Here is a 27,008-nt window from a genome sequence, read left to right as displayed (position 1 = left end):
AAATCCCTCTACCCTGACAGGAATCAGACCGAGGGCCCTGAGGATCACAGGCCAAGACACTAACCAGTCAGCCATGGAGCAGTACGCTGTATAGATAATGAGGACATGGTCGATGAGTGTCTTCTGCCTTATAGGTCTTGTATCTGTGGAATGCAGATATACTGTAGTTCATCAATCCTATCAAACATTTTTGGAAAGAATTAGTGTTCAAATTACGAGGTCTTACAGGATAAGATGGTCAAAACTTAGATATACAGTAAGTACTCACCTGCAAGAATTCTGAACATCCTTGTTTAGAGTTGAAACAGTAAGGAAGAGGAATTGAAGAAGTGTACAGAGTTATGCCAGTGCTGTTCATTATCATCATCACGTAAAATTATAGTAAGCAGATTTTATATTTCTTTACACTAGTACTCTTCTAAGATCAAGAGTGAGTTCAAATTCCAGAACAATCAGTGCTTAAATTTGGGACACTTGGGTTAGATTTACTACTGTATTAAAGAACTTAAGTGGAGTGGCCATACATATTGATACGCTATGGCTATGGAGCGAGTCCCATAGACTACAGTACATTCCTTCCACCTCCTTACCCCATTTCATTCACCATCATTCATTTCATCTTCATTAGTTCCTCAGCTGAAATGGGCCTCAGGAAGGGCATCTGGTCTTAGAAACATGCCATATAATTTCATCTCACCTCATTGTCAACTCCGTATCAGGGAATGGAAGTAAGGGGTAGGCATACATATATTAAAGAAAATTCTGCTATCCTGGTGTCTCTCAAGATTAGTTGTTCTTAACTTCTAGTTTGAGTCCAGGCCTGTGATGAACACTCTTGTGTGATACCTCATACACTGTGTGGCCAAAAGTCATGCATGGGAAGGGACTGAATGGGCTATAAACTTCATATTATTGGTCTGTATTGAACTGAGATTACATATAAATTATAAACATAGGTGGAAAATTTTTATGTTTATAATTTATATGTAAGGCCCTGAATGTGATGTTAATAACGAGTTTGATCCTTCAAAACGGCAGCAGTACACGAGGCATCAACTCTACAAGGTGTTGTAAACATTCTGGAGGGATCTGGATCAACGCGTCTTGCACTGCTAGCCACAATTGGTCTTGTGTAGTTAGTGTGGGGTTCATGGAGTGTTCATGAGCATCGACAGCATCCCATAAATTCTCAATTGGATTAAGATCGAGGGATCTGGAGGGCCAGTCCATGATCGTAACTTCACTGGAGTGCTCCTTCAACCACCTGCGTGCTACCATAGAGCGGTGACATGGCGCCTTGAAACATGGCATCTCCATCAGAGTACTCTAGAGCCAGAAAAGGACGCAGATGGTATGAAAGAATATCCACATAACGTGCACCTGGCAGCGCTCCCTGCAGCCGGTCAATGAGGCCTAATTGCGAGCATGAGATCGCTGCCCTGACCAGAACTGAGCCACCTCCTGCCTGGAACCAATCTTGTTGACAGTCAGAATCCATAGCTTCATGGGGCATACGCCACACTCTCACACATCCATCAGCTCAATACAACTGGAACCGCTAATCCTCGGACCATACCACATGCCACCACTGTTCCATGGTCAGTTGCTGATGTTTGCTGGCCCATGCACATCGTTGAGGTCTGTGTCAAAGTGTCAGCAAAGTGGCATGAGTTGGTTGTCGCCTTGTGAAGCCTATGTGGTGCAGTTACCTCTTTACAATCCTGGTAGAAATGGGTTTGATCTGACTCACATTATCCCAAACGAGTGCCCAGTATTGTTCTGCGGAGGCGACGTGATGTCCATTCTTTAAACAACCGTGGTCTTCCTATGTGGCAGTTTAGGCGGGTGGTAACATTCTCTCTGTGATATTGAAGATCCACCTTCAACACTGTTGGCCTCAGAAACCCTAATTCGCATGTTATCTCCGCAATGCTATGACCTATGCGCCGATGATCATCCCACATTCACAGTTGGTTAACTCGCGACGTGTTGTCATCTTCATGACACTGGTGTCTATGACAGACTGCTCAGATAGCTGCAGCGCTCAGGGGTCACATTTTCTAATGGGAGACCCCTTCCCATGACTTTTGGACACTCATTGTAGATAGTGGAGACCTTTCATATATATATATATATGTAAATGATATGAGTAAGGAAGTGGAATCAGAGGCAAGGCTTTTTGCAGATGATGTTATTCTGCATCGAGTAATAAATAAGTTCACAACTATTTATTTATTTTCCACCTAGTCGATACAATGATTGCTTAAGGCAATTTAATGGTTAAAAGTGGTACATGTTTTGTATATTATCAACATCTTCTGTTTAGATGAAAAATGCATGAATTGACAAAGTAATGCTTTAGAGGAAGTGTCCTTAAAATTAACATAAGATTGACAATAAAACAAAAATTGCCTTAAGCAATCATTGCACCGAGTAGGTGGAAAATAAATAAATAAATAAATACTTAGTTGTGAATCTATTGAAGTGCGATACGGACCATGAAGCTAATTTTATGTAATAATAAATAAGTTACAAGATTGTGAGCAGCTGCAAAATGACCTTGATAATGTTGTGAGATGGACAGTAGGCAATGGTATGATGATAAACAGGGTTAAAAGTCAGGTTGTGAGTTTCACAAATAGGAAAAGTCCTCTCAGTTTTAATTACTGCGTTGATGGGGTGAAAGTTCCTTATGGGAATCATTGTAAGTACCTGCGTGTTGGAAAGATCTTCATTGGGGTAATCACATAAATGGGAGTGTAAATAAAGGGTACAGATCTCTGCACATGGTTATGAGAGTGTTAAAGGGTTGTAGTAAGGATGTAAAGGAGAGGTCATATAAGTCTCTGGTAAGACCCCAACTAGAGTATGGTTTCAGTGTATGGGACCCTCACCAGGATTACTTGATTCAAGAACTGGAAAAAATCTGAAAAAAAGCAGCTCGATTTGTTCTGGGTGATTTCCAACAAAGGAGTAGTGTTACAAAAATGTTGCAAAGTTTGGGCTGGGAAGACTTGGGAGAAAGGAGACCAGCTGCTTGACTAAGCAGTATATTCTGAGCTGTCAGTGGAGAGATGGCGAGAAATGACATTAGTAGGCGAATAAGTTTGAGTGGTGTGTTTAAAAGTAGGGAAGATCACAATATGAAGATAAAGTTGGAATTCAAGCAGACAAATTGGGGAAAATATTCATTTGTAGGAAGTGGCATTAGGGATTGGAATAACTTACCAAGGGAGATGTTCAATAATTTTCAGATTTCTTTGCAATCATTTAAGAAAAGACTAGGAAAACAACAGATAGGGAATTTGCCACCTGGGCAACTGCCCTAAATGCAGATCAGTAGTGGTTGAAGTAGTGGTAATGGTGCATATTAGTCAAATATATTTTGTTATTTTTGAGGAATTTTCAGTTGTTGCAGCAATGTCAGCAATCTCACCTCATTAGAACTCTGGATTTTTGTATAATTAAATCATTTAGCAATCTCTCTCTCTTTAATCTATGAAAGAGCTACCAGACTATTTCTGTTCTTCGCGCTGGAATGCTGTAGAGTGTCTCTGCAAATTGTTCAGCATGATTTAGTGTTTGCATTTGTGTCATACATGTGGGTTCTTTGTTCTTGTGAAAATCTTCTGACTGGCTGGCTGACCTAATGCTCTAAATTCACACACATTGAAGTTATATTTGTAAGTGTCCATTCTTCTTCTTAAGAGGAACCGTAGCATCAGTGGACTAAAATTCCACCTCACACCCGTGAGAACATTCCAGCAGTAGACTGTGGCTCCTAAATGGTTTATACTGTTCGACCCAAATCATGTTCTAGGAAGCTTTGATTTCTCTTGCAGGACTTGGTCATCACTGAACAGGCTTCACACAAAACAAGGCTGATGTGCATATTTGATACATAAGGGGGCTTCCAGATCTCACCTAACTGTGTCTGTGGAGCACAACCTCATTGAATTTCTGCTGTACTCACACCAGGAATCACAAGTAAATTTAAAGGTTCCATCATCCTTAATCCAGTGGCTGAATGGATTTAATGTACAGCTCTGAAGTTGTGTTTATTGTACTTTCTTTTGGCAAGGGTATTGATACCTTGCTGCTGCATTTATTTATTTATTTATTTATTTATTTATTTATTTATTTATTTATTTATTTATTTATTTATTTATTTATTTATTTATTTTAATTTAATTTAATTTAATTTAAATTTATTTATTTATTTATTTATTTATTTATTTATTTATTTATTTATTTATTTATTTATTTATTTATTTATTTATTTATTTATTTATTTATTTATTTATTTATTTATTTATTTATTTATTTATTTATTTATTTATTTATTTATTTATTTATTTATTTATTTATTTATTTATTTATTTATTTATTTATTTATTTATTTATTTATTTATTTATTTATTTATTTATTTATTTATTTATTTATTTATTTATTTATTTATTTATTTATTTATTTATTTATTTATTTATTTATTTATTTATTTATTTATTTATTTATTTATTTATTTATTTATTTATTTATTTATTTATTTATTTATTTATTTATTTATTTATTTATTTATTTATTTATTTATTTATTTATTTATTTATTTATTTATTTATTTATTTATTTATTTATTTATTTATTTATTTATTTATTTATTTATTTATTTATTTATTTATTTATTTATTTATTTATTTATTTATTTATTTATTTATTTATTTATTTATTTATTTATTTATTTATTTATTTATTTATTTATTTATTTATTTATTTATTTATTTATTTATTTATTTATTTATTTATTTATTTATTTATTTATTTATTTATTTATTTATTTATTTATTTATTTATTTATTTATTTATTTATTTATTTATTTATTTATTTATTTATTTATTTATTTATTTATTTATTTATTTATTTATTTATTTATTTATTTATTTATTTATTTATTTATTTATTTATTTATTTATTTATTTATTTATTTATTTATTTATTTATTTATTTATTTATTTATTTATTTATATAAAGCCTGGCTCCCTGACTGAATAATTAGCCTATTAGTCTTTGGTTCAGAGAGGCCTGGGTTTGGTGTCCAGCTGAGCGAGGCCTTTTATCTGAGTATGGCATGGTTAATTCCTCTGTTTAAGGGACTGGTTGGTTGTGTTCATTTTAATGGTACCTCTCTTCATCTAATACAACACACCACACAATGGACCACCACAGAAACATGCAATAGGGAATACATTCCTGCATGTAGGTTGGGCATCAGGAAGGGCATCTGGCCATGAAACAGCCAACTCCACATCAAATACTGACCTCAATAAAATTGGGGGAAAAGGCCAGGAAGATGATGATTGTATTCAGCAAAAGATACAGTTATACTGAGTGCTTCTCTCTTACACTGAAAATGCATTAATTAACAAATAAAAATGTTGATAATGAAATACCAAATGAGTAACAAGGTCAGGCGCATATAAATAAGAAATTTCTAAGTTGAAAACCACTATAACATCCATGTTCATAGCCAAGTTATCATAGGTCAAGATGGCAGTTGAATATTGCTAATTATTATTCTGCTTCTTTAGTCCTGTAGCCATATGCTAAAATAATAAATCTTAAGGAGACTTTTCACAATTCTCTATAAATGTGACTGCAATATCACCCAACAAGTATGTTTTAGCCTCCTTAGTCCAAATCCTAACTGAATGCTTTGTAGTTGAAGTTTCATTAAAAGCTATAGCTGCTGCCAGTTCTTCCTCCTAAAGAGTTACTTTTCTGTGTCATTTTTATTATAATCATCATCTGCCTCTTTCAGAAGTTCATTATCCTTGATGATTTAAATGATATGCATTGCATCACACCTATCTTCTAGATATAATTATTTCCCTGTCCCCTTTTTAAACTTCATTTCTTGTTATATTAGTGTTCCTAATTAATGATTTACAAATTACAGCAGGGAGAGGAGACTCGGGAGCAACTGCATCAACAGCTGACAACTCTAACGAATTCTCTTGCAACACTATCAGCAGAGAAATCTCGGATGGAAGCAAGCTTCCAAGCTGACAAAAAACAACTTCGTCAGGAAAAGGAGGAGGTAAATATAAGAAGTGGATTTTCTGAAAATTAATTGAGAGAGGGTAAAGTGACAATGTTACAATCCTTTACAGCCTGATAATGAATGGCAGCTTAGTATACCTAATAATCCTACTGTACCAAAAATGGCTTTCGTGGCTGCAGATCTTAAAATCTTGGGAATAGAACCAGCTTTTTGGTGGTTAGGCCATGTGCATTTGCAGACTTCTCCATGGGAGTAGATATTTGTGAAAACGGAGAATTCACTTCTCCTTTAGCAGGTTAGCAGTCCCTATTTGCTAATACGGCGGGACCACTGCTAAGCAGAGTATTGGAAGGGCGTGCCAATCCAACGGCCTAAGCACCCCAAAAGCTAGTTCTATTCCTGTGATTTCAAAACCCTAGTGTACATTTTTGGGACAAAATATTGTAGTAGTTAAAATTTTGGATTAGGTTCTTCATCATAATCGTCATAAACTTCAGGGATTAGGCCTCTAGGCCTGTTCCATCCATGTCTAGCAGGTCGCTTCATAATTTGAAGGGTCTTCGTGACTTCCTTTTTTCATTTGGTTTATAGTTAAGAACCACAGACGGCATTGAAGTATCATCTATTTGAGATACACGGTAGTAGTCAGTTATGGTGATAATTATATTTTGTACATATAACATTTTATGGATGTTATCATTCCACTGCTAAAGGTCGAAGCAATCTCATCTCATCTGCCTTGACCCCCTGCGGGTGGGGGGCGCATATAAAGAATACATACACGGTATCTCCTACCTGTCGTAACAGGTGTCTTAAGCGTGGAAATGGATTTTGGGTTTGGTACCATGTGTTGTACCCCCTGTGGATGGGAGGGCTGAATACATCCACAGGAAATCCCTACCTGCTGTAGAATGCGACTAAAAGGTACATGTGCCCCTCTTTATTTTTTTTAATAGTTTGAAGGTTAGTAGATGTTGTGTGCAACTGAATTGATCAACAGTGTGTAGAAACTGAGTAATCTGTGGTGATTTTTGATGTTGCTAAATTGAAACATTCTAGAAATGCATAAACTGGTTTGATTATGGTGAATGTATACTGTAATTGTTGTTAAAATTGTTGAAATAATGAAAATTTTATATTTGACAGAGAGAAAAGGTTATCAAAGAACTTCAAGAAAAAAATCAGCTTTTGAGTAATGAAATAGAAAATTTGAAGTCAAAATTAATTGTTGAGAGACATGAACGTGACAAAGAACAAAGTGATCATGGCGTAATGATCAGGTAAGTTTTATATTTTCTTAATCACTAATATGGAATAAAAGATGATTTAAGTGAAAATCTTCTGACCAAAATACATAGCAGTAAAATGGTCTACAATATCAATTCATAAGGACACAGTCAAGATAACTTAAAGCAAATGCATTGAGATCAGGATGGCAACTTTCTTATACTTCCATGTTCACAAGGTTCTAGAACTGTATCTTTTAAATAATTGGAGTTTACCTAGCACTTAATCAGTCAGGTCTTCCTCAGTTTTCTCTCTTTGGTTGATACTCAATTCCCATTGGTGTTTCCATTTTTTGAATCAGTTTCAAAATGCAATTTTTGGGATTGCATTTATTTCCCTCATTGAATTTTGTTTTACCTCCTCCAATATTACAAATCTTTGTCTTTCAATAAAGATTTCAACTTTAGAAATAAAAGGAAGTCTGCAGGGACCAGACTGATATAGTACGGAGTTTGAGAAACTGTGATCATCTTGTTGTGTTTTTTTTTTTGGTGCAAAAGTTGCAAACCCATAATTCATGCGCCAGCAGTTTATCATAAGGTTCGTATCATAGTTGTTTCTCCAGAGTTCAAGCCTTTCCTCCTCACTTTTTCTCTGGGATATCACAACACATTCTATTAACAGTTTTTTCCTGTTGCACTAGTAGATGAATAACCACTGAAATAGCTCCCTTTTATTTCCAGATCCCGAGATCATACATGTGTTTAAACCCAGGATAATTGATTTTTGAAGGGTGAAAAAAGGTCCAAATGGCACTGCATGCTGTATAATGTCGCCTTCCAAAAGATCTCTGGTGACACATTTGGCATTTATCTGAAAATTTTAATTTAAAATATCAGCATGTTCTGTCTTTGGAACATTGACATTGAAACACAGGCAGCCCAAATGACATATCTAAACGTTTGCCATTCAGTAGCCAAGGCTATATGAATCTTCTTCTACTTCTTGTTGTAACATGAGGGCAGGTAGAAGGTAAATAAATACACAACTGGTAGCATTTACTCTGAGATTTATTAGCTCACCCTAATAGGGATGTATCACAAAAAACGTGTCCGCAAGGCAGCATGGTGGAAACAGACGGTACACACTTTCCATTTCTCGATTGTTTACATGAGACTTGCACGGAGAATTTCTAAATTTATGGTAATAGAAACAAAACTGTTATTTTAATTGCATGAGAATGGAACTACCATATTCTGCTTATGTTTTGAAAGAAATGGGAAAATATAGGCGCAATGATAATTGCGGATTTGAGAGTGGAAATGAAGTAAAGGGCCAGAAATATATCTGGAAAGAAGCAAGAGTTGATTGAAAGATAATGACTAAATGTAGCAACCTTTTCTTTTAATGTTTTTATTAAGATTGAATTCTGTAAGTGCAAGTAGCCTTTTGAAAAATTGCCATATATATTAGTTTTGAGGTGTATATCAAGCACGGTATTGATACGAGTGCCGTACCAATGGCTACATCCAGTATGACTGAATTGTATTTTCCTTCAGCGCACGAGTTTCAAGTCATAAGACAGATATAAATATTTCAAATTTGAAATTGACTAATTATTTTGTATTCAGAAAGTCTGAAATTGGTGTTCCAGTGTCAAATTATAGGTGACTCTGTAATTTTGGGTACACCCCCGCATGAAGTGTTATGGCTGCTTCCCTACTTCTAATTCTTCTTGATCTAGGAGTACAGTGTTCTCCATAAGTCTTTGTCTTTCACCTAAAATTATTGAAGTAGATCATATTAACTACTCAGAATATCACTAACTTATTATACAATTATTTCTTAATTACAACTAATTAGCTTATTTACCCATTTCTTTAATGACAAAGTCTTCAACTACAATATGTTTCGAGCAGACCTTGATATTATGACTAAGCGTAAGCAACCACTTACTATGGAAGGGCTACTGCTTAGGAAAATTATGGTATGAATAGGATTGACCTTGATTTTGGCACATTGGAATACTGTAATAGTCAGGCATCACGGTTTTCTTGTTTTCTATGCTGTTGTTACGATATAGTAAAACTGTAACTTCATCAATTAACTTGCCACTTCCATTAAAAAACTTAGAGGAACAAATGATGATTGACAAGTGCATACAGTCTACTGCTCGTGAGACATCTGTCAGTAATGTTTCACTACATTCCTATTGCTCTCTCTCTCCCTGTTCTCAATATTCAGTCACACAATTTATTCAGACTAACACTTAATAACACTTACAAGCTAAAACAATTACCTATAGTCACTTCTGCAACTGTCACTCAGACCCTAGTGCAGTTCACTGTACACTGTACTCTCTGTACTACAATAGCGGCTGCACACTTTGTAGATTATGCACGCGCACACAGTCTTTCACAAATCTGTATGTGGTACAGAGTTTGCACACTAACACCAGTTTTCATACACACTGTGCCACATCGCATAGGTTCACTGTTCCATCAGCCTACACGCAGTGCTGTGATCAACACCGTACCATGCTGATCTAGCATTCGCAGCAGTACACACTCTCTGTCTCTCTGTCTCTGTCTCTGTCTCTCTCTCTCTCTCTCTCTCTCTCTCTCTCCACAGCACTCTCCTCAGCTGCACTCCACTAAAACCGTGACTACAGCACTTCTCGCTCCCAACCGCTTTGTTTTATATTCTCTGACTGAGCTTACACTAAATTGTCTTAAGCTCATTTGGCCTGCCATATATTGGAAGGCCAGCCCTTCCAGATACTTTGCATGAGTAGAAAGCCCTGGAAATCACTTGAATCAGAAAGATCTCGGTTCCTCTGATGCTGTCAGGGACGTCTGCACTGAGATCACGTAAGGACGCTAGAATGGTGGTAAAGGACTGACCAATGCCTGCTTGACTTGTGTCTGACTGGTTGCTTGCTGTAATGAGCAGGCGGGGCCGTAACTCAGTGATGTCACCCGTAGGTGGGAGCTACATTTACTTGCTCCTCCCAAGGCTGCACTTTAAAATGGCGGACAGTGTCATGCTGCCCCTTCTTAAAGGGCGCTCGCGCCGAACTGCTCCACAATATGGCACCAGGCGATCCAGATGGACAATCATCATCTTCCATCTGGGAAGCTGCCTAATCTTGTAAACGACATTGATCCTGGTGATGACAGGGTATGGGCCCTCCCATGGCGACTGAAGCTTCAATGACTTCCCTTTTGTCCGCACAGGTTGGTACAGCTACAGCCAAACTTCGTCACCTTCCTGGAAACCTGGAAACTAGCATATCATAGTGGGCTTTCATCATGTCACTGGCTACCCTCAGATGTTGTCGGGCATAATCATGGATGTCATTGGCCAGTCCACCAACTACCACATGTAGTCAGTTGCTGTCTGCTCCTAATTCAGTGCTGAACATACCATCAGGTCACATGGCCAGTGTAGCTCCCTCCCGAAGACCATGTTGACAGGTGTCATGCCAGTTGTCTCATGGTTGAATGTTCAACCAGCCATCAAGAAGAAGGAGCCCTCTCATCCCAGTCACTCTGGTATGCTGAAACCACCTTGCTGAGGTGCTCCTCAATGCTCTTCACGAAACTCTCTACCTTGTCGCCCTGCTGAGGGTGGAAAGGTGTCATTCAGGTCTTGGAAACTCCCAGACATTGTAGAACCTCTTACATCAGCCTAGACTCAAAGTTTCTGCCCTGGTCGCTGTGCAGTTTCCGTGGTACACCAAAACAACAGTAGTAGTACTTTACCAAGACATCCGCTCCTGTTTATAGCTGTTGGTTTGGGATAGCATAAATCTCTGGTCATTTGGTGTAGTAATCCATGGCCTGGAGTGGGTAAAGATTCGCAGTGTCAGATCCAAGGAAAGGTCCGTAAATATCTATGGTGATCCTCTCGAAATGTGCTGCGACATTGTACTACACCATCTGGTCCCTACTCCTCATACACGGGCCTCGGCTCACAGCACAGGTGTCACACATCTAGCATATCCTCTCGTCGTCATTCCCAGGTGTACCCAGTAGTATTGCTGTCGGACACGGTCTGAAGTATTGTTCATCTCCAGGGTGCCGGCAGTGGAACCCGTGTTTAACTTGGTCACCACTTCTTTCCTCATACTCCTGGAGATTATCAGCTAGGCAATCTGCTTCTTGCCTTCAGTAGAGTTCCACATGTGGATTAGCACCGCTTTGTTGACCTTCAGAGATGTCCACTAGGCTCATTATGCTTTGTAATTTGGACTACGTTCTGCAATGTTCTTCTATTCCAGGCACTGTCCCAACTCAGTGTCCTGCAGAATCTGCCCAATGTCATCCTACAGCTGCTCCCCCTTCAAGGTGGCTCGATCCCAGCCCTCAGCAGCAATGGCCATCATGGCCCGGACGTCCACGGCACCCTCTTGCCTCTCCATCTTCTGGTAGTGCACACAGTTCTCAGGGCATGACCTTCTGGACAGAGCATCAGCGTTGCAGTGTATCCTTCCTTGTCATTGTTCATCACTGAAGTTGCACTCTTGGAGATATTGTATCCAACAAGCCATCTGCCCCTCCAGGTTATGGAAGCTCAGAAGTCAGGTCACGGCAAAGTCATCAGTGCACAGATGGAATGGCTGCCCATATAGGTATTTATGGAAGTCCTCCACGTCTTCACAATGACCAGTAGTTACCGACTTGTCACACAGTAATTCCACTTGGCTTTAGACAGCATTTTACTTCAGTAGGTGATCGATCACCTTCTCCTGGCCATCCTGCACCTGCGACAGCACTCCTCAAATTCTCACTTCACTGGTGTTGGTCAGTGTTTACGATGAACTTCTCCCTACATAGTGACTCCTTCAAGGTATGGAAGGCAGCCTGTGCTTTTGACGACCATTGGAAATGCCTTCTTCTGCATAAGTGTTTTAGAGATGTCAGCATAGCCCCCTATAAAGGTGAAAAGGCCAAGGAAGCTCCAGAGTTCCTGCTTATCTTTAGGCACTCGTCAGTCCCTGATGGTTTCTAACTTTTTGGGATTCGTGGCTACTCCTTCTGACGATATGATATGGCCCAGAAGTGCACCTCTTTCTGGAACAGCTGGCACTATCCAGATTCAGCTTGAAGTGAGCCCCTTGAAGTCTCTGTAACACTCGCTGGAGGTTTCCGATGTGTTCCTTTAGTGTGCACCCCACTACATCCAGATACGTAAGACAGGCATCGTGAGTTAGCCCTCTCAGTACAGACACCATTAGTCGCTCAAAGGTTGCTGCCATGTTGCAAAGGCAGAAGGGCACCACAGTGAACTGGTACCACCCTTGGCGGGTAGAAAATGCAATCTTCTCCTTGTCCTCCAGATGGAGCACCGCTTGCCAGTTTCCAATCTTAAGGTCACAGGTCAAAAACCACTGGGCAGCGTGTGCAGCGTGTTGTCTGAGGTAATGTAGAGTCGTCTTTCTTCAGAACGTCTTTCAGCTTGCGGTAATCAATACACAAATGCAGCTCATTATTATTATTATTATTATTATTATTATTATTATTATTATTATTATTATTATTATTATTATTATTATTATTATTATTATTATTATTATTCAGGACCACTGGGACCACGGTTTATCTGACTCCTCAATGACTCCCCATTGCTTCATGTCGACCAGCATCTGGTCGATTTCTGCCTTCTAGCCTGGGGTACCCTGTGGCATGGTTGCCAGATTAGGTTGGGGTCGCTGGTGTTGATGAGACGGTCCACCCTGTCCATCCTTCAGTAGTTGTCTCCTGTAGCAGTGAAGATGTTCCAGAACTCATGGATCAGTTTCCTTAGCTCATACCTCCAGTGCTTCCAGGCGTTGGATAAAATCTTCCAGAGCTTGTCTGAAACGCAGCTGCTTCTGGGACCTGTGCATCCTTGTCATCCATTGGCACGACACACTTGATTGACTCATATCTTCCAAGCTCAGTCCCATTAGGTATTCTCTGATCCCATGACCTACAATTCAGTATTTGTACGTGCACACAGATTCATGCCGGGATGAGCGTCCTAGCTAGGTAAAGTCCTTGTTTGGTGGTCGTCGATGCAGGTTTCACAAGCTCACTGTCTCCCTGCATGGGTCCCTCATCTCTAGAATGAACTTAAACTGTCCATCTTTTACTTCACATAATTCTGATTTTAATTTGCACTTAAATTTGTTTTTGAGTTCTTTAATTAGTTGGTCCTGATTAGATGTGAGTTTAAAATTGGTCCTGACTGGATGTAAGTTCTGTTTCATGTTCCTTAAGCTCCGCTTGGTTAGATTTGGGTTCACTTTGAAATTCATTTTAAAGTCCACTGTTAAGTTTACAGACCTTATTGAGAAGTGCCTGAATACTTTTGCCATAATTTTCTTACTCATAGAAAAGTCTATAAACTATGATGTACGTTGCCAGTCTATCCCAATTCTGACACCAGTTGTAACATGAGCGCAAGTAGCAGGTAAATAAATGCATCACTGGCAGCATTTACTCTGAGATTTATTAGCTAACACTAACTGCTATACAATTCCAATTATGAAAACTACCCTTTAAATTCCCCTCCCTTGTACCACTAAATTTAACAAATCCTTTGTTTGCACAGCATCACGTATCTTTAACGCCTTTAATCTTCACCATTTTACATATGTCACTAATTGTACTCAACTAAAACAGTCCTTAACATCAATCTTCCTGGAGGAGTATGCAAGGGGCTGAGATGATGCATTCTTTTTTCTAACAATCAGAAAGATGTATGTTCCTTAGAGAATTGTTTTACTCACTGCTTTTGCTTTGGATTCCTGTAGTCTAAAATAATAGGCTTAATGTTTTATTTTCTTACTTATTATATAATGTATGTTTTAATTTTACTGGATTTGGTATCTCTATTTTAATTCATTTTTAAGTTGAATGTTTAATTTAACATTTTAATATTATAAAAATTTAGTTAGTGTTCATATACCTGTATATTATTATATGAAGATGCTATATTAAATGAAATTCTCTCTCCAGTCACACAAGTTATTCAGTCTAACACAAGCTAAAACAGTAAGTTACAGTACGGTCACTTCTGAAACTATCACTAGGGCAGTTCACTCTACTACAATGTACTTAATAGAGGCCACACATTTCACAGTCTTACAAATCAATACAGAGTTTGCACACTAATGGCAGTCTTCACACACTTTACCATTGACCCACAGTGTAAGAAAATAAAAATAAAACATTAAACCTATTATTTTAGACTACAAGAATCTAAAGCAAATGCAGGGAGTAAAGCAATTCTCTAAGAAATATACATTTTTCTGATTGTTAGAAACAAGAATGCGTCAGCTCAGTCCCTTGCATACTCCTCTGGGAAGACAGATGTTACGAAATGTTTTAGTTGAGTACAGTTAGTGGTACTTGTGATCAGAACCTGAAAGACTTAAACTAGCTCTCTTTGTGAATTATTGGTAGTGTGTGTCACTAGTTGTCTAGACCACATGTTTATACCCAGCATAGTTAGTTGGATTTTTGATGGACTATCCAACGCTCCTGGTCATATGATGTCAGTATGTAAAAGATCTCTGGTATCACATTCAGTGTTTATCTGACAAAATTAATTAAAACTCACCTATAGATCACCCAAAGAAATCTGATGAACTCTGCTATCTAATAGAGTAAAATGGAACGTCAAAATTGATGCATAAGGATCATATTTAATTGTCTGCACATGGGAGCTGCCAACGGCCGTAGCCGTGTTGAAACACCGGATCCCGTGAGATCTCCGTAGATAAGCAACATTGGGCGTGGTCAGGAGTTGGATGGGTTGTCACGCGCTGTTGGGGGGGGGGGGGTAAGGGACTGGAGGAGCGGAAAGGAACTGGCCACCCTACCGCATGTAAACTCCGGCTCAGGAACACCTCTGCGGAGGTTCGGACCTTCCTTCGGCAGAATAACCCTTACCTACATGGTAGCTGAGGCCGTATTAGGGTTACAAATTATTAATTTTATTGTATATTTTACATTTTGGAGGTCATGAGGCTAAAAAGTTTGAGAAATACTGGTCTAAGTCTTGTGTTAAATATAGAATCACTCATAAAAGGGAAAGAGCACATGGTATTGTGCAAGTTTCTCACAGGAACACTTTTCTTAGAAACAATTGAACATATAGATATAATACTTGTTGTGGGTATCCAGACAGTTTTTATCCACAAAGCAGGTGAATTATGTTTTGATAGTAATTAAAATTAAATCTGATGAAATATTAAATGCAAGGAACCTACAAAACCATGCAGTCATTTTTTTTTTTTTAACTATACAGTATGTCAATTTGAACAACCCATTCAGCACTAGAAAGCATGGTTTGTGTGGTAAGATGGACTCGTAGGATTTATTGCAATTCTGATGCATTCACAATGTTGGTTCATTCCATTACTGAATTTCTCAGCTGACGTTAAGGTTGGGCCTAACTGAAAGATGCCCTTTTGGAAATGGAATTATCAGTATCACATTATGTCACTGGAATATAAACAAATCCTACTGAAAGTATTAGGTGTTCAGTTAAATTCTTTTGGTACTTTAATCCATCTACATAGAGTTTGTAATTTTGCTACTAGGAATGCTGATTATAGTTAACTGCTATGGTACGACCTTTAGCAAGAATAAAAGGTCAAAACTGGTATACCAGCTGCAGGGTGGGATTTGATATGTCAACTCAGCACACCTACATTTTGGCACCGTTGTTGTTGTTGCTGTTGTTGTTGTATGTAGTTCAGTTCTCATAAATTTTGCACTATTAATACTAGTGACATATCAGATCTATCCTGGTCTTGCAGGTTGGGCAACCGCTATCCATAGCAGTCCTATATGTGCATTATTTCATCTGGATAATATATGAAGCTTGTTTGGAAAATATGGATATTTTCTGTATAGGCTGTAGGGTAAATATTTAACACCTGCTATGACTACACTGGCTTTAGCCTTCATCATTTCACTTTGCCCTCCTGTTCTTTCAACAGAACTACACTGAGTCTTGTTTGAGTAACTCAGTATTGGAAATGGCTGCACTTTCCAAAACTCGTGCCAATATGCGGTGCCCTCCTTCGTACAAATTCTCATTGTGAAAGGTGAGCACCCAGTAGACTCTAACAAACAGTTTGATGTTTATGGGAACATTATGAATCATCAAACTGTGACAAAGTGGTGCCATTAATTATCTGGAACCAATACTGATGTTCTTGAGAAACACTGGAGCAATCTGTGATCTCTTAATGACTTTTTTGGTGTTTGATAATAGAAGACTATAGAAGAAGATGATGGTGAGACAAAGAAGTCTTCATGTGGTTCAAGAGGCAGGCAACAAACTTCTATCAATGGGATACAGAAGCTGGTATCCTGACTTAACAAGTGTTTGGATAATGGCAGCAGCAGTTTGGAAAGTAGTAATGGAAATTCATTAGTAGTGAAAGCTTTGTCAAAGTAACAATTCATATCACCCTTTGTTTCATTAGTTTCCAGACAAGCCTCACAAGTACGGTTAGTTATCTGTAATATTGAACTTGTGATGCTACTGGTGTAATTTTTTTCATACTCTGCCTTATATTTTCCCTAAACTTCCAGAACAGAAGCAGCTGTGAGCTTTTAGGAGATAGAGTTTGAGTTCCACTGTCGACAGCCCTGAAGATGGTTTTCCATGGTTTCCCGTTTTCACACCAGACAAATGCTGGGGCTATACCTAGCTAAGGCCACAGCTGTTTCCTTCCTGCTCCTAGCCCTTTCCTATCCCATCATTGCCATAAGACCTATCTGTGTCAGTGCTACATAAAGCAACTTGTAAAAAATAAAATTAAAAAAAGAAGCATAGCTGTTTGTTACTCTCATAACATTTCCCAAGTATTGACGCATTGTGAAAATCTGGTCCTTGACACTTCTACACTTCTTTGTATTGTTAATAATCACTTTTGAGGCAACATTTACCACCACTTGTCGAAGGCACTTTGTAGTCTGAAACATCAGTAGCTTTTCAGTTCATTCATCCTCCACCAGCAATCATACTTTCTCCCGCAACATTGCACATTACATGTTTGTAAATAAATATGCCAGCATGCTGTATTTGACCACTTATTCCATCCAAACCTTCCCTCCCTTGCTTCTAAGTTTTCTTTTTTAAAGAGAACTTCAAAAGTTATTGTCTGAAGAACGTCGACAGAAAGAACTGGCAGAGTCACAGATGGAGGAATTGAAGTCCAAACTATCACAGACGGAACTACAGTCTGGTCAGAATGATAAACGACTGCGAGATATTCGTAATGAACTGGAAGCAGCAAGGCGTAAATTGAAAAGAACAGAGAATGAACTTAAGGCCAAAGAAACTCCACCTCTATTGCTGGAACTCCAGGACGAGATAGCTGGGCTCCGGCGCCAACACAGTGCTGCAATTTCACAGGTGAGTTTTCATCATCAGATCGTCAGCTTGTATCCTCTTCCTCGATTTCCTTTATGCTGCCAGGCAAATTATCCTATACATTATCATCATTATCTTCATCATCATCATCATCATCATCAATTTCCCTTATCCAGCTCCTTCCAGGTTGTGATGCTTATGGCACTTTTCCATCTTCCTTTATCCAGCCACTGTTGTTCCTCGTTAAATGTGTTCCAGTCCAGGTTTCTCCTAATTACACTATTCTTGATTGTTTTCAACCACCTTAGTTTGAGTCTCCCTTTTGCCCTCCATTGTCTGCTTCAATATCCTTCCTTCTTCCAATCTCTTAACTTGTCCAAACTACTTAAGTTCATTATTTTTCTCCATTGTCATAAAGATTTTCCACTCTGATTTTCTTCCTGACATCCTCATGTCATACTTTGTCCTTTGTCTTTCCTGTCATACTTGTTAAAAATGTCATCACTGGCCTGGAGTTTATTCTCCTATCTTTTTGTCAGTGACCATGTCCCCACTGCATGTGTCAGTCTTGGGCAGTAGGACATCTTATACATCACCCCATTACACTTCATTGGTACTTCCTTCCTCCACACCAGGTTTTTCACACTCGGGTAGAATGCATTTCCCTGTTGAATCTCTTGATCTCCATGTCCAGCACTGTATCCTGTATCAGTTCACTACTGAAGTACTTGAAGCTCTCCACAATTTCAAGGTTTAGTTCCCTGACTTTTATAATTCCTTTCTCTTTGCTTTCTCCTCTAGTCAACACCATTGTCTTACTCTTTTCCATGCTGTTTTTCATTCTGTAATTTTCAATAAACTCGCTCAACAAGTCTAGTTTGTTTAGCTATTTGCTTTACGTCGCACCAATGCAGATAGGTCTTACGGCGACGATGGGACAGGTAAAGCCTAGGAATGGGAAGGAAGCAGCTGTGGTCTTAAGGTACAGCCCCAGCATTTGCCTGGTGTGAAAATGGGAAACCACAGAAAACCATCTTCAGGGCTGCCGACAGTGGGGTTCAAACCCAGCCGCGTGGCCCTAACCACACGGCCAACTCGCCCGGTGCATGTCTAATTGCCCTTGTACTTCCTCACTGTTTGCTCTCAACACTAAAATATCATGTGCAAACAGCATTACCTTCAACTACATGTCCCCATAATTTTCCTTTGGCTCTCTAACAATTTTGTCCATAACTATTTACGAATAACAGTGGTGACCCGTACACTTCCTTGTCATAGTCAAGTTTCATTCCAAAGCCACTCTGTCCTCCCGACATGTGTCTGGACACTTTTGCGACAATTTTTGTTCATGCTTGAACATATTCTATCATTTGTTTTCCAAATCCTTTCCATTGCATTACTTTCCATACATTTGCTTTGGAGGCACTGTCATAAGCCTTTTCTAAATCAAGGAACGTCATCACAGTTTCTCTTCCGTATTCCCAATGTTTTTCCATTAACTGCTTCATACTGAAGATGGGGTCTAGTATTGATCTCCCACTTCAAAAGTCATATTGTTCTTGTAATTATCCTTTCTGCTTACTTCTCATTCTGTTCCAGTACCCTTTCAAATATTTTTACTACCTGAGATATGAGTGTGATTCCTTGATAATTATTGCACATTTTCCTGTCTACCTTTTTAAATATAGGTATTATTCCTGTACTCCAGTCATATGGTGCTGATTTTTCTTTCCAAATAGATACATAGCCCATACAACCATTGTAGACCTAGAGGTCCCGCTGCTTTTTTTCATTTCCGCACACACTTCATCCTTTCCTACTGTTTTTCTCCACATTCATTCGTTTGACTGCAGTATCCACCTCTTCCATTGTAATTCCACACTCTGATTCTATCTCATCTCACTCTATATCATCTCATCTACAGCCCTTCTCACATTCAGAAGTTCATCACTGTAATAATCCTTCCATCTTTTCCTTATTTTTACAAGTTGCGTTATTCTTTCTCTTTTTATTCCCCTTTCACCTGCTTTGTGTAGACTCTTTCTTTTCTCTTCCTTCTTATAACCCTATATAGTATCCTGTTACTGTTGTGCACATACTCTTTCAGCTCTCTTGTAAATTCTTCCCAGCTTTTCTTCTCTTTTTCCCCTTCCTACTTCCATGCACCTTTTTTTTCTCTTTCATTTCCTGATACCTTCTTCTACTTTCTTCTGTTTTATTCCTATTTCTTACTTGCCATGCTTTCTATTATTTTTCACTGCTTCCTTTACCTTCTCATTCCACCATAGGATCTCTTTGTCTTTCACTCTTTCAGCTTTTCTTCCACAAGCACTCTCTGCTCAGCTTACAAATGCCTTCTTGAAGAAGTCCCATACCACTTCTACACACTCAACCTCATCTCTGGGTAAGTTATATTGGAACTTTTCTTTTACTTCCAAATCTTTTTGTCTCCATACATTCATTTTCTTCTCTCCTATTCCCCCTTTCATTTTTGCTACTTTTCCTATTTTCATTTTTGTTACCACTAGACTATGGTCTCCATCAGAGGCTACTTCTGTATTTAAAAACTGCCTACAATTTGCTCTTTCCACCAAGAAGTAATCAATTACTGTCTTTGTTGTCCTTCTGTTTCCCCACCTGTATCTTGTAATCTTTCTACTATTTTTCTTCCTGATTCACACATTACCCACACCTAACCCACTTCTCACACAAAAAACCCACCAACTTCTCTTCCTCTTTTCTTCTTTCCTTATCCAAAACGTCCAATTACTTCTTCCATTCCTTTTTTGTCACATCCTATCATTGCATTGAACTCACCCATGACAGTCACTTCCATTATTTCTCTCTCCAGTGTCTCCACAAATTTGTCCCTTTCTTCTTCCTTGCATCAGTCTGGGATTCACACACTTGGATGAATTCTTTTACTCCATTCTACATCCTTAACTCTATATTTATTATTTTGTTACTTATGTAGTCCATTTTATCCACATACCCATCTAAAATCTTGTTGGTTTTTATCCCACCTCCAGTTTTTGCCTTATGTCCATATGTTGAGTCATGACTGTACCTCATCGTCCATTTCTCCCAAATCATGACATCTTCAGCAAAAACAACTATGTTGAGTTCAAACAACTTTTCCTTAATGCTCTTCATTATATCATCTATGACTGTGATAAACAGGAGACTCCACTCCCAGTTGGTAAATTATGAGTGCTCCTCTCCAATATATATATAGCATTCTGAAGAAATTTTTAATCATTTCAAAAGGTTGTTTTTCATGCATGTATTTTTTTTGTCAGGCTGATATATATTTTTTTGTTGTAAAATATGGATGAAGTTGGTAAATATATTTCATGGCCAAGCAAACTGATCAGCAGTTGTTGGTGGCTAAGAAAGGGTAAGAAAAGTATTTATATCTGCGAGTCTTGTGTTTCAGAGGTATGCGCAGGAACATGATACAGTACTCTCATAATTAGTATAAAGTATTTTAACGTGTCTCAAGCACAAGGAATGCATCAGCCTTTGCACCCACCCCTACAGCGTTAAGGCCAAGAGAAAGATGGAAAGAGGAAGAGTTTGGAAACAACAGTTAACTTCCTGCTTTATTGCAGAATTATCCTCCCAAGTGTGTACTGTATTTCTATGCAAGAAAAATACCAAGGGTGAAAATCACCACGAAGTGTATTTTTAAATCATCTAGTGACTGGACTTGGAAAAGACCTGTTTACGTTAGGTGTATATGTTTTATTTTGCAAATTGTGCAGTAAATTATAAGACAGTTATTTCTGTAAAACCAAGAGCTGTGCTTTGAATAGAACAAGGATATATTTCTTGTAAAACCATTGTTTCACGATCACCAGAATTCAGTTGGGACAAATATTTTAAAAAGTACTTTTTTTTAAATTCATTTTAAAGCATTTTTCTATAAATATAAGGGCATTTTATTTATAATTTTCAGTGATGATTTTTTTACATCATCAACATCCGTCCCCTAGTCATTGGCATTCTGGCACTGAAGATAAGATCTCTAGTTGGCCTGTCACCTCTGAAGCCATACTGCTCCTCTTCTAACTGTGGTTCACTGTAGATTGCAGATTCCACTGTATGATCTCAAGAATTTCCAGCAGAGAATGCAAACCACCATAGAAAGTTTATGCTAAACCTCCTGAAATTGACAGAAAAAGTAAAGTTGGTGTAATTTCATTGTGTGATGAGTACACACACTAATTCCAAGTGTTCATTGAGAGTTTCATAAAAACTTTGCAACAAAATAAGAAAAGCAGGCTGTGTTATTCATTTTTTTTCTAACTTGTTATTTATTAATTTAAGAACTGAAAAGGAAGAAATAAGTGTCAAATCAAGTCATAGATAGATAGGAATTATTAATTTATATATCTTGTTAAGTACTTGCAGAAAATACAATTATCATATTATATTTTCTTATAATCATCATTTCCCATTTTCCAGCTGTAGCCGAGTAGGGACAAATATGGTTCCTCTCCACTTTCTTTGGTCTTTCCACCACTCGTCCAACACTGTGCCCCAGTCCAGGTTTCTTTCTCTAATACTGTAATGGATTGTGTCCTTCCATCTCGATCGTGGTCTTCTGCGGCCTCTCCTTTCTTGCATTTGCATTTCCATCACCTTTTCTGGCATTCTTTCATCGCTCATTCACTTTATGTGCCCAAACCATCATAATTGGCTCTTCTCTATTCTATCATTCATTTTTTCCACTCCAATTTCTTCGCATATTTTCTCATTCCTTATTTTGTCTCTTCTACTCTTCTGTATCATACTCCTCAATAACATTTCGGCTGCCTGTATTCAACTCTCATCCTTCTTTGTCATTGTCCAGTTTTTTGCTCCGTAAGTTGGTATGGGTACGTAATACATCTTATACATAGTTTTCTTTGCTTCCATTGTAACATCTTTGTCCTATAACATGTTTCTTACACTATGATAGAAACAGCTTTCATCTTGAATCCTCTTAGTAATTTCAGCATTCAGTCGAGCATTCTCCATTAATTCACTCCCCAGGTATTTGAACATCTCCACTACTTCCAGGGGCTTGTCTGCAGGTCTAATCTGACCTTTCTCTTCCTTCTCCCATCTAGTCATAACAAGAGTTTTACTTTTTTCTTTTCAATCCACATTCTTCGATCTTCCCATTCATCACATCCAACTGTTCTTGAACCTTCATGTCGTCTTCTCCCTGAATCACAATATGATCTGCAAGTAACATCATGTTCATTTCTCTTACTCCATATGCTGCTTTTGCTGTTTTCATGATGTCATTCATTACTATTGTAAACAGGATTGGTGATAGAACACTTCCCTCTTTCAGCCCACTAGTGATTTTGAACCAACTTGTTCTGTCAACTTGTGTTTGCACAAAACTATATCATTCCTTGTACATTGCCATGATCATTTTTATTAATCCATGTCCAATTCTTTTTTGAACCAGACTGTCCCAAACTTTAGAGCTTTCAGTGTCAATGAATGTCATCACCATACCATTCCTATACTCCCATTGCTTTTCCATTAGTTGTTTCAGAATGAAAATGGGCTCTGTTGTTGACCTTCCACTTCTGAAACCAAACTGATTTCCCTGTATCTGATTTTCAACCCTCAACCTTATCCTAATTTCCAGTATCCTCTCCATTACCTTAGCAACATGGGCTATCAGAGTAATTTCCCTGTAGTTCTTCAATACTTTCTTATCGCCTTTCTTGAAAATTGGGATGATTATTCCTTTTTGCCAATCCTCAGGGACCTCCTTATTCTCCCAGACTATCCTGTGAACTTGACATGTCCACTGCAGGCCTACAGCTCCAGCTGCCTTTATCATCTCCACTGTACCGGGCGAGTTGGCCGTGCGCATAGAGGCGCGCGGCTGTGAGCTTGCATCCGGGAGATAGTAGGTTCGAATCCCACTATCGGCAGCCCTGAAAATGGTTTTCCATGGTTTCCCATTTTCACACCAGGCAAATGCTGGGGCTGTACCTTAATTAAGGCCACGGCCGCTTCCTTCCAACTTCTAGGCCTTTCCTATCCCATCGTCGCCATAAGACCTATCTGTGTCAGTGCGACGTAAAACCCCCTAGCAAAAAAAAAAAAATAGCATCTCCACTGAAATTTCATCTAATCCAGCAGTTTTTCTCGTCTTCACCTTTCTTACTGCCATTTCAATTTCATTCATTGTAATTTCTTTATCCATTTCTTCATCAGCTAACTGCCTTTCCTGGTGGTCCATTAAATGTCATTATTTCTCATGTTTAGCAACTTCTGTGCTCTCTCCATCTTGTAAAACTGTATAATTGTACTTGAGTAAAGTATGAATTAAAATCAAAGCAATTATTGTAATGGTAGTGCTGTGATAACACAAAAAGATAAAAATTATAATAAAAATGCATGCTAACCTTGGTCACAGAGTGGAACAACTAAGGAAGCTGACTAAAAATTATAATCAGACTGTAACAACTCAGAAAAAGATGTTATCCACCTATAGTTGGTGGATTTTCACCTACGCTCTCATATTATTTGTAGTTCACTTATTTTACTAATGTCATGCATATGCTCAGTGGAAGAGTAATTAATCTTGTTCACTATCTCCTCCTGTTTATATTTAAGACAATTTATTGTGATATCATGCTCCATTTAATGCTTGTACTGTGCCCTGCAGGAACAGAAGCGTGCGGCGGATGCAGAAGAGCGAGCAAGGAAATTGGCAGCCGTTCATGAGGAACGGGTGGCTAATCTGGAGGCTAGATTGGCAGAGCTTTCTGAAACAGTTGGGACTTATGATAGGTTGCGGCAGCAGGATCAAAGGGCTATTATGAAGTTGAAGGTAATATGGAATACGTAACGTGTTGATCTTTTGATCATGATTGTAATTGAATCTTGAAAATGATGCTGTGAACTATGTTGTTATAAAATAGTACTTTCATCAAAAACAGGTATAAAGTGAACATACCACACATTGTAATTTATGATTTTTTTCTTTTTTTCGATCAACAGTTGAAGCCAAAACAATTTAAATGAACCAACAGAAAAAACAAACATATTGTTTGAGTCAGTTAATCCTTTAATCATGAAAGAATATCATGAGAAATTGTAAATCAGCATAACAAAGGCCCCACTCTCCCTTTGAATCTACGCAGCAATAAACCTTGTGCAGAGGAGGAATAAACAATTCACATTCAACATCTCTGACACCAGGTCAACACGGGCCAAGGAGAGTCAGTACATACTGACAGAAAGACTAATTCAATTTAGAATATCACTATCACACACTTACTTAATTTTTTTTCCCTTACAGGCATCCACTTTTCTTCTTCAACCTACATTCATACAACAGTCGTTCAACGCTTTCTGGTCTCCTAATTCCTATGCAGCCATCAATATATGAAAATAAGCAATAACAGTAAAGGATGTTCTCTCACGAACTAATAGCCCTATGTTACATTAATTTAGCAATAACGTATTAACATCAAAGTAAGAGTGTGTACAGAGCCTAAATACAGAATTTACAGAGCTCGATAGTTGCAGTCGCTTAAGTGCGGCCAGTATCCAGTATTCAGGAGATAGTGGGTTCAGCAGCCCTGAAGATGGTTTTCCATGGTTTCCCATTTTCACACCAGGCAAATGCTGGTGCTGTACCTTAATTAAGGCCATGGCCGCTCCCTTCCCACTCCTAGCCCTTTCTTGTCCCATCATTGCCATAAGACCTATGTGTGTTGGTGTGATGTAAAACAACTTGTTAAAAAAAAAAAAAATAAATACAGAATTCATTTTCCAACAAACTCAATCAAAAGGACTTTATAATAGATTTACATGAGGAAGTGTTGAATATCTATTCATTAACAAGGAACTTTTTCACAATATATCATTAATACATCAGCTTCAATAGGTTTTAGGTTCTTAAGAACACTACGCTAGCGTAATCACAAAGACGCACACACGTGATGCTGTCAATTGTGTACACTGTTTTATTTACATATTATATGCACATTAATGAACCACTATTTTGAACAAGACACTTGACTGACTCGAGGAATAAGAAGGAGAAGAAGAAGACTGCCACAATAGCATATAAACCAACCACCAACACAGCTCAACTCCCAAGATAGCCGTTTATATATACCTTGTTTGGCCAGGCTTCTAGAAAAGTATGACATTACATGTTTTCTTGTATCTTCATGAGTCTCCAATAACCTATGTACAAATGAATAGAACATCCTATAAAACTCTAGTGACAAAGATGCATTGTTTTAGACTATTACCCTGTGCTGCACAATATTACATCGCATTCATACATCATATATATAGGTAATAATAAATTATATACTATTAATTATGTCTTCTTACATTAAATAAAGTATTATTAATATACATACAGCAGACGTATCGTGACATAACCTCACATGTTTTGTTACACAAGACAGATCATACAATACACAAATAATAAATGATACGACCACAATTTGTACCAAGTCTGTACATAACTACATAAATAATAACAAATGTAAACAACTTCATTGCCACACCTCACTAATAATAATAATAATAATAATAATAATAATAATAATAATAATAATACCTACTAATCAAGCTCAATATTTTCTAATACCCATTACACTTGCATCAGCACTACTAGACTTACATACAGTATGAAAAAGACTGACATTTTCCATAGATATAAATGTGAGAACATACCCCTTTAATTAGACAAAATATTTTCTCAAAACGGTGAACAATAAATTGTAAGAAACACATTTAGGACTCATCAGTGATAAACATTTCTGCCAAGTATTAAGTGATTTTGATGAAATGAAATTTTACTGAAGTGTGAATTTTTAAGAAATATGAATGTTATGTTTTTCTGTGTATGTGTGTTATTTATAAGTTTTATAGTTAGTGTATGTTAGCTGAAGATGGTCCTAAATGGGGACTGAAACTAGTCCTGAAATAATAAAACAGGCTGTTTAATACTACTGACTGTGGCATATCAACAATCTGACTGACTGACTGACTGACTGACACGAATTTGCCACATACAACACAAGGAGACATTTCTAACAACTTCATTTTCTCAATGGATATCAGTCTTCCATCTAAGAAGCTAGTATTTCCATTACAGATTGGAACTTCATTGACGGTTTCCACTATGGCCACTTACATTTTACCATACACCTGTTACTTCTCTAACACAACTTCTCTATTTTGTCGCTACCTTCCTGACCATACACCTTTTTGCACTGAATTTGTCGCAGCGATTTATTTATTGCTCCATCTAGTGATGTAAATATTGTATATTGTTATTGTTTTTATTTCCATCATGT

The 27,008-nt window shown here is 37.7% G+C and overlaps 2 protein-coding genes across 4 annotated transcripts in view; one reads left to right on the top strand and one right to left on the bottom strand.

Annotated features, from left to right (window-relative positions):
- Window positions 1–27,008, top strand: part of GCC88 (GRIP and coiled-coil domain containing 88 kDa) — a 119,050-nt gene that overhangs the window by 26,325 nt on the left and 65,717 nt on the right. The window contains exons 1-5 of one of the 3 annotated variants that reach the window (XM_067137433.2): window positions 3,870–3,987; window positions 5,956–6,096; window positions 7,207–7,340; window positions 17,436–17,709; window positions 24,350–24,514. In XM_067137433.2, coding sequence (XP_066993534.2) covers window positions 6,043–6,096; window positions 7,207–7,340; window positions 17,436–17,709; window positions 24,350–24,514 — 627 coding nt within the window. In that variant the 5' untranslated portion in view covers window positions 3,870–3,987; window positions 5,956–6,042. Of the gene's footprint in view, window positions 1–3,869; window positions 3,988–5,955; window positions 6,097–7,206; window positions 7,341–17,435; window positions 17,710–24,349; window positions 24,515–27,008 lie in introns of those variants that run through there. The other 2 variants (XM_067137432.2, XM_067137431.2) reach the window with 2 other exon arrangements.
- Window positions 21,488–27,008, bottom strand: part of LOC136858123 (protein arginine methyltransferase NDUFAF7 homolog, mitochondrial) — a 213,448-nt gene continuing 207,927 nt past the window's right edge. The window contains exon 8 of the mRNA XM_068225424.1: window positions 21,488–21,832. Coding sequence (XP_068081525.1) covers window positions 21,824–21,832 — 9 coding nt within the window. The 3' untranslated portion in view covers window positions 21,488–21,823. The remainder of the gene's footprint in view (window positions 21,833–27,008) is intronic.

The sequence above is a fragment of the Anabrus simplex genome, chromosome 1 (genome assembly GCF_040414725.1).
Source record: "Anabrus simplex isolate iqAnaSimp1 chromosome 1, ASM4041472v1, whole genome shotgun sequence".
Lineage (NCBI taxonomy): Eukaryota > Metazoa > Arthropoda > Insecta > Orthoptera > Tettigoniidae > Anabrus > Anabrus simplex.
This window is presented reverse-complemented; position numbering and strand designations above follow the sequence as displayed.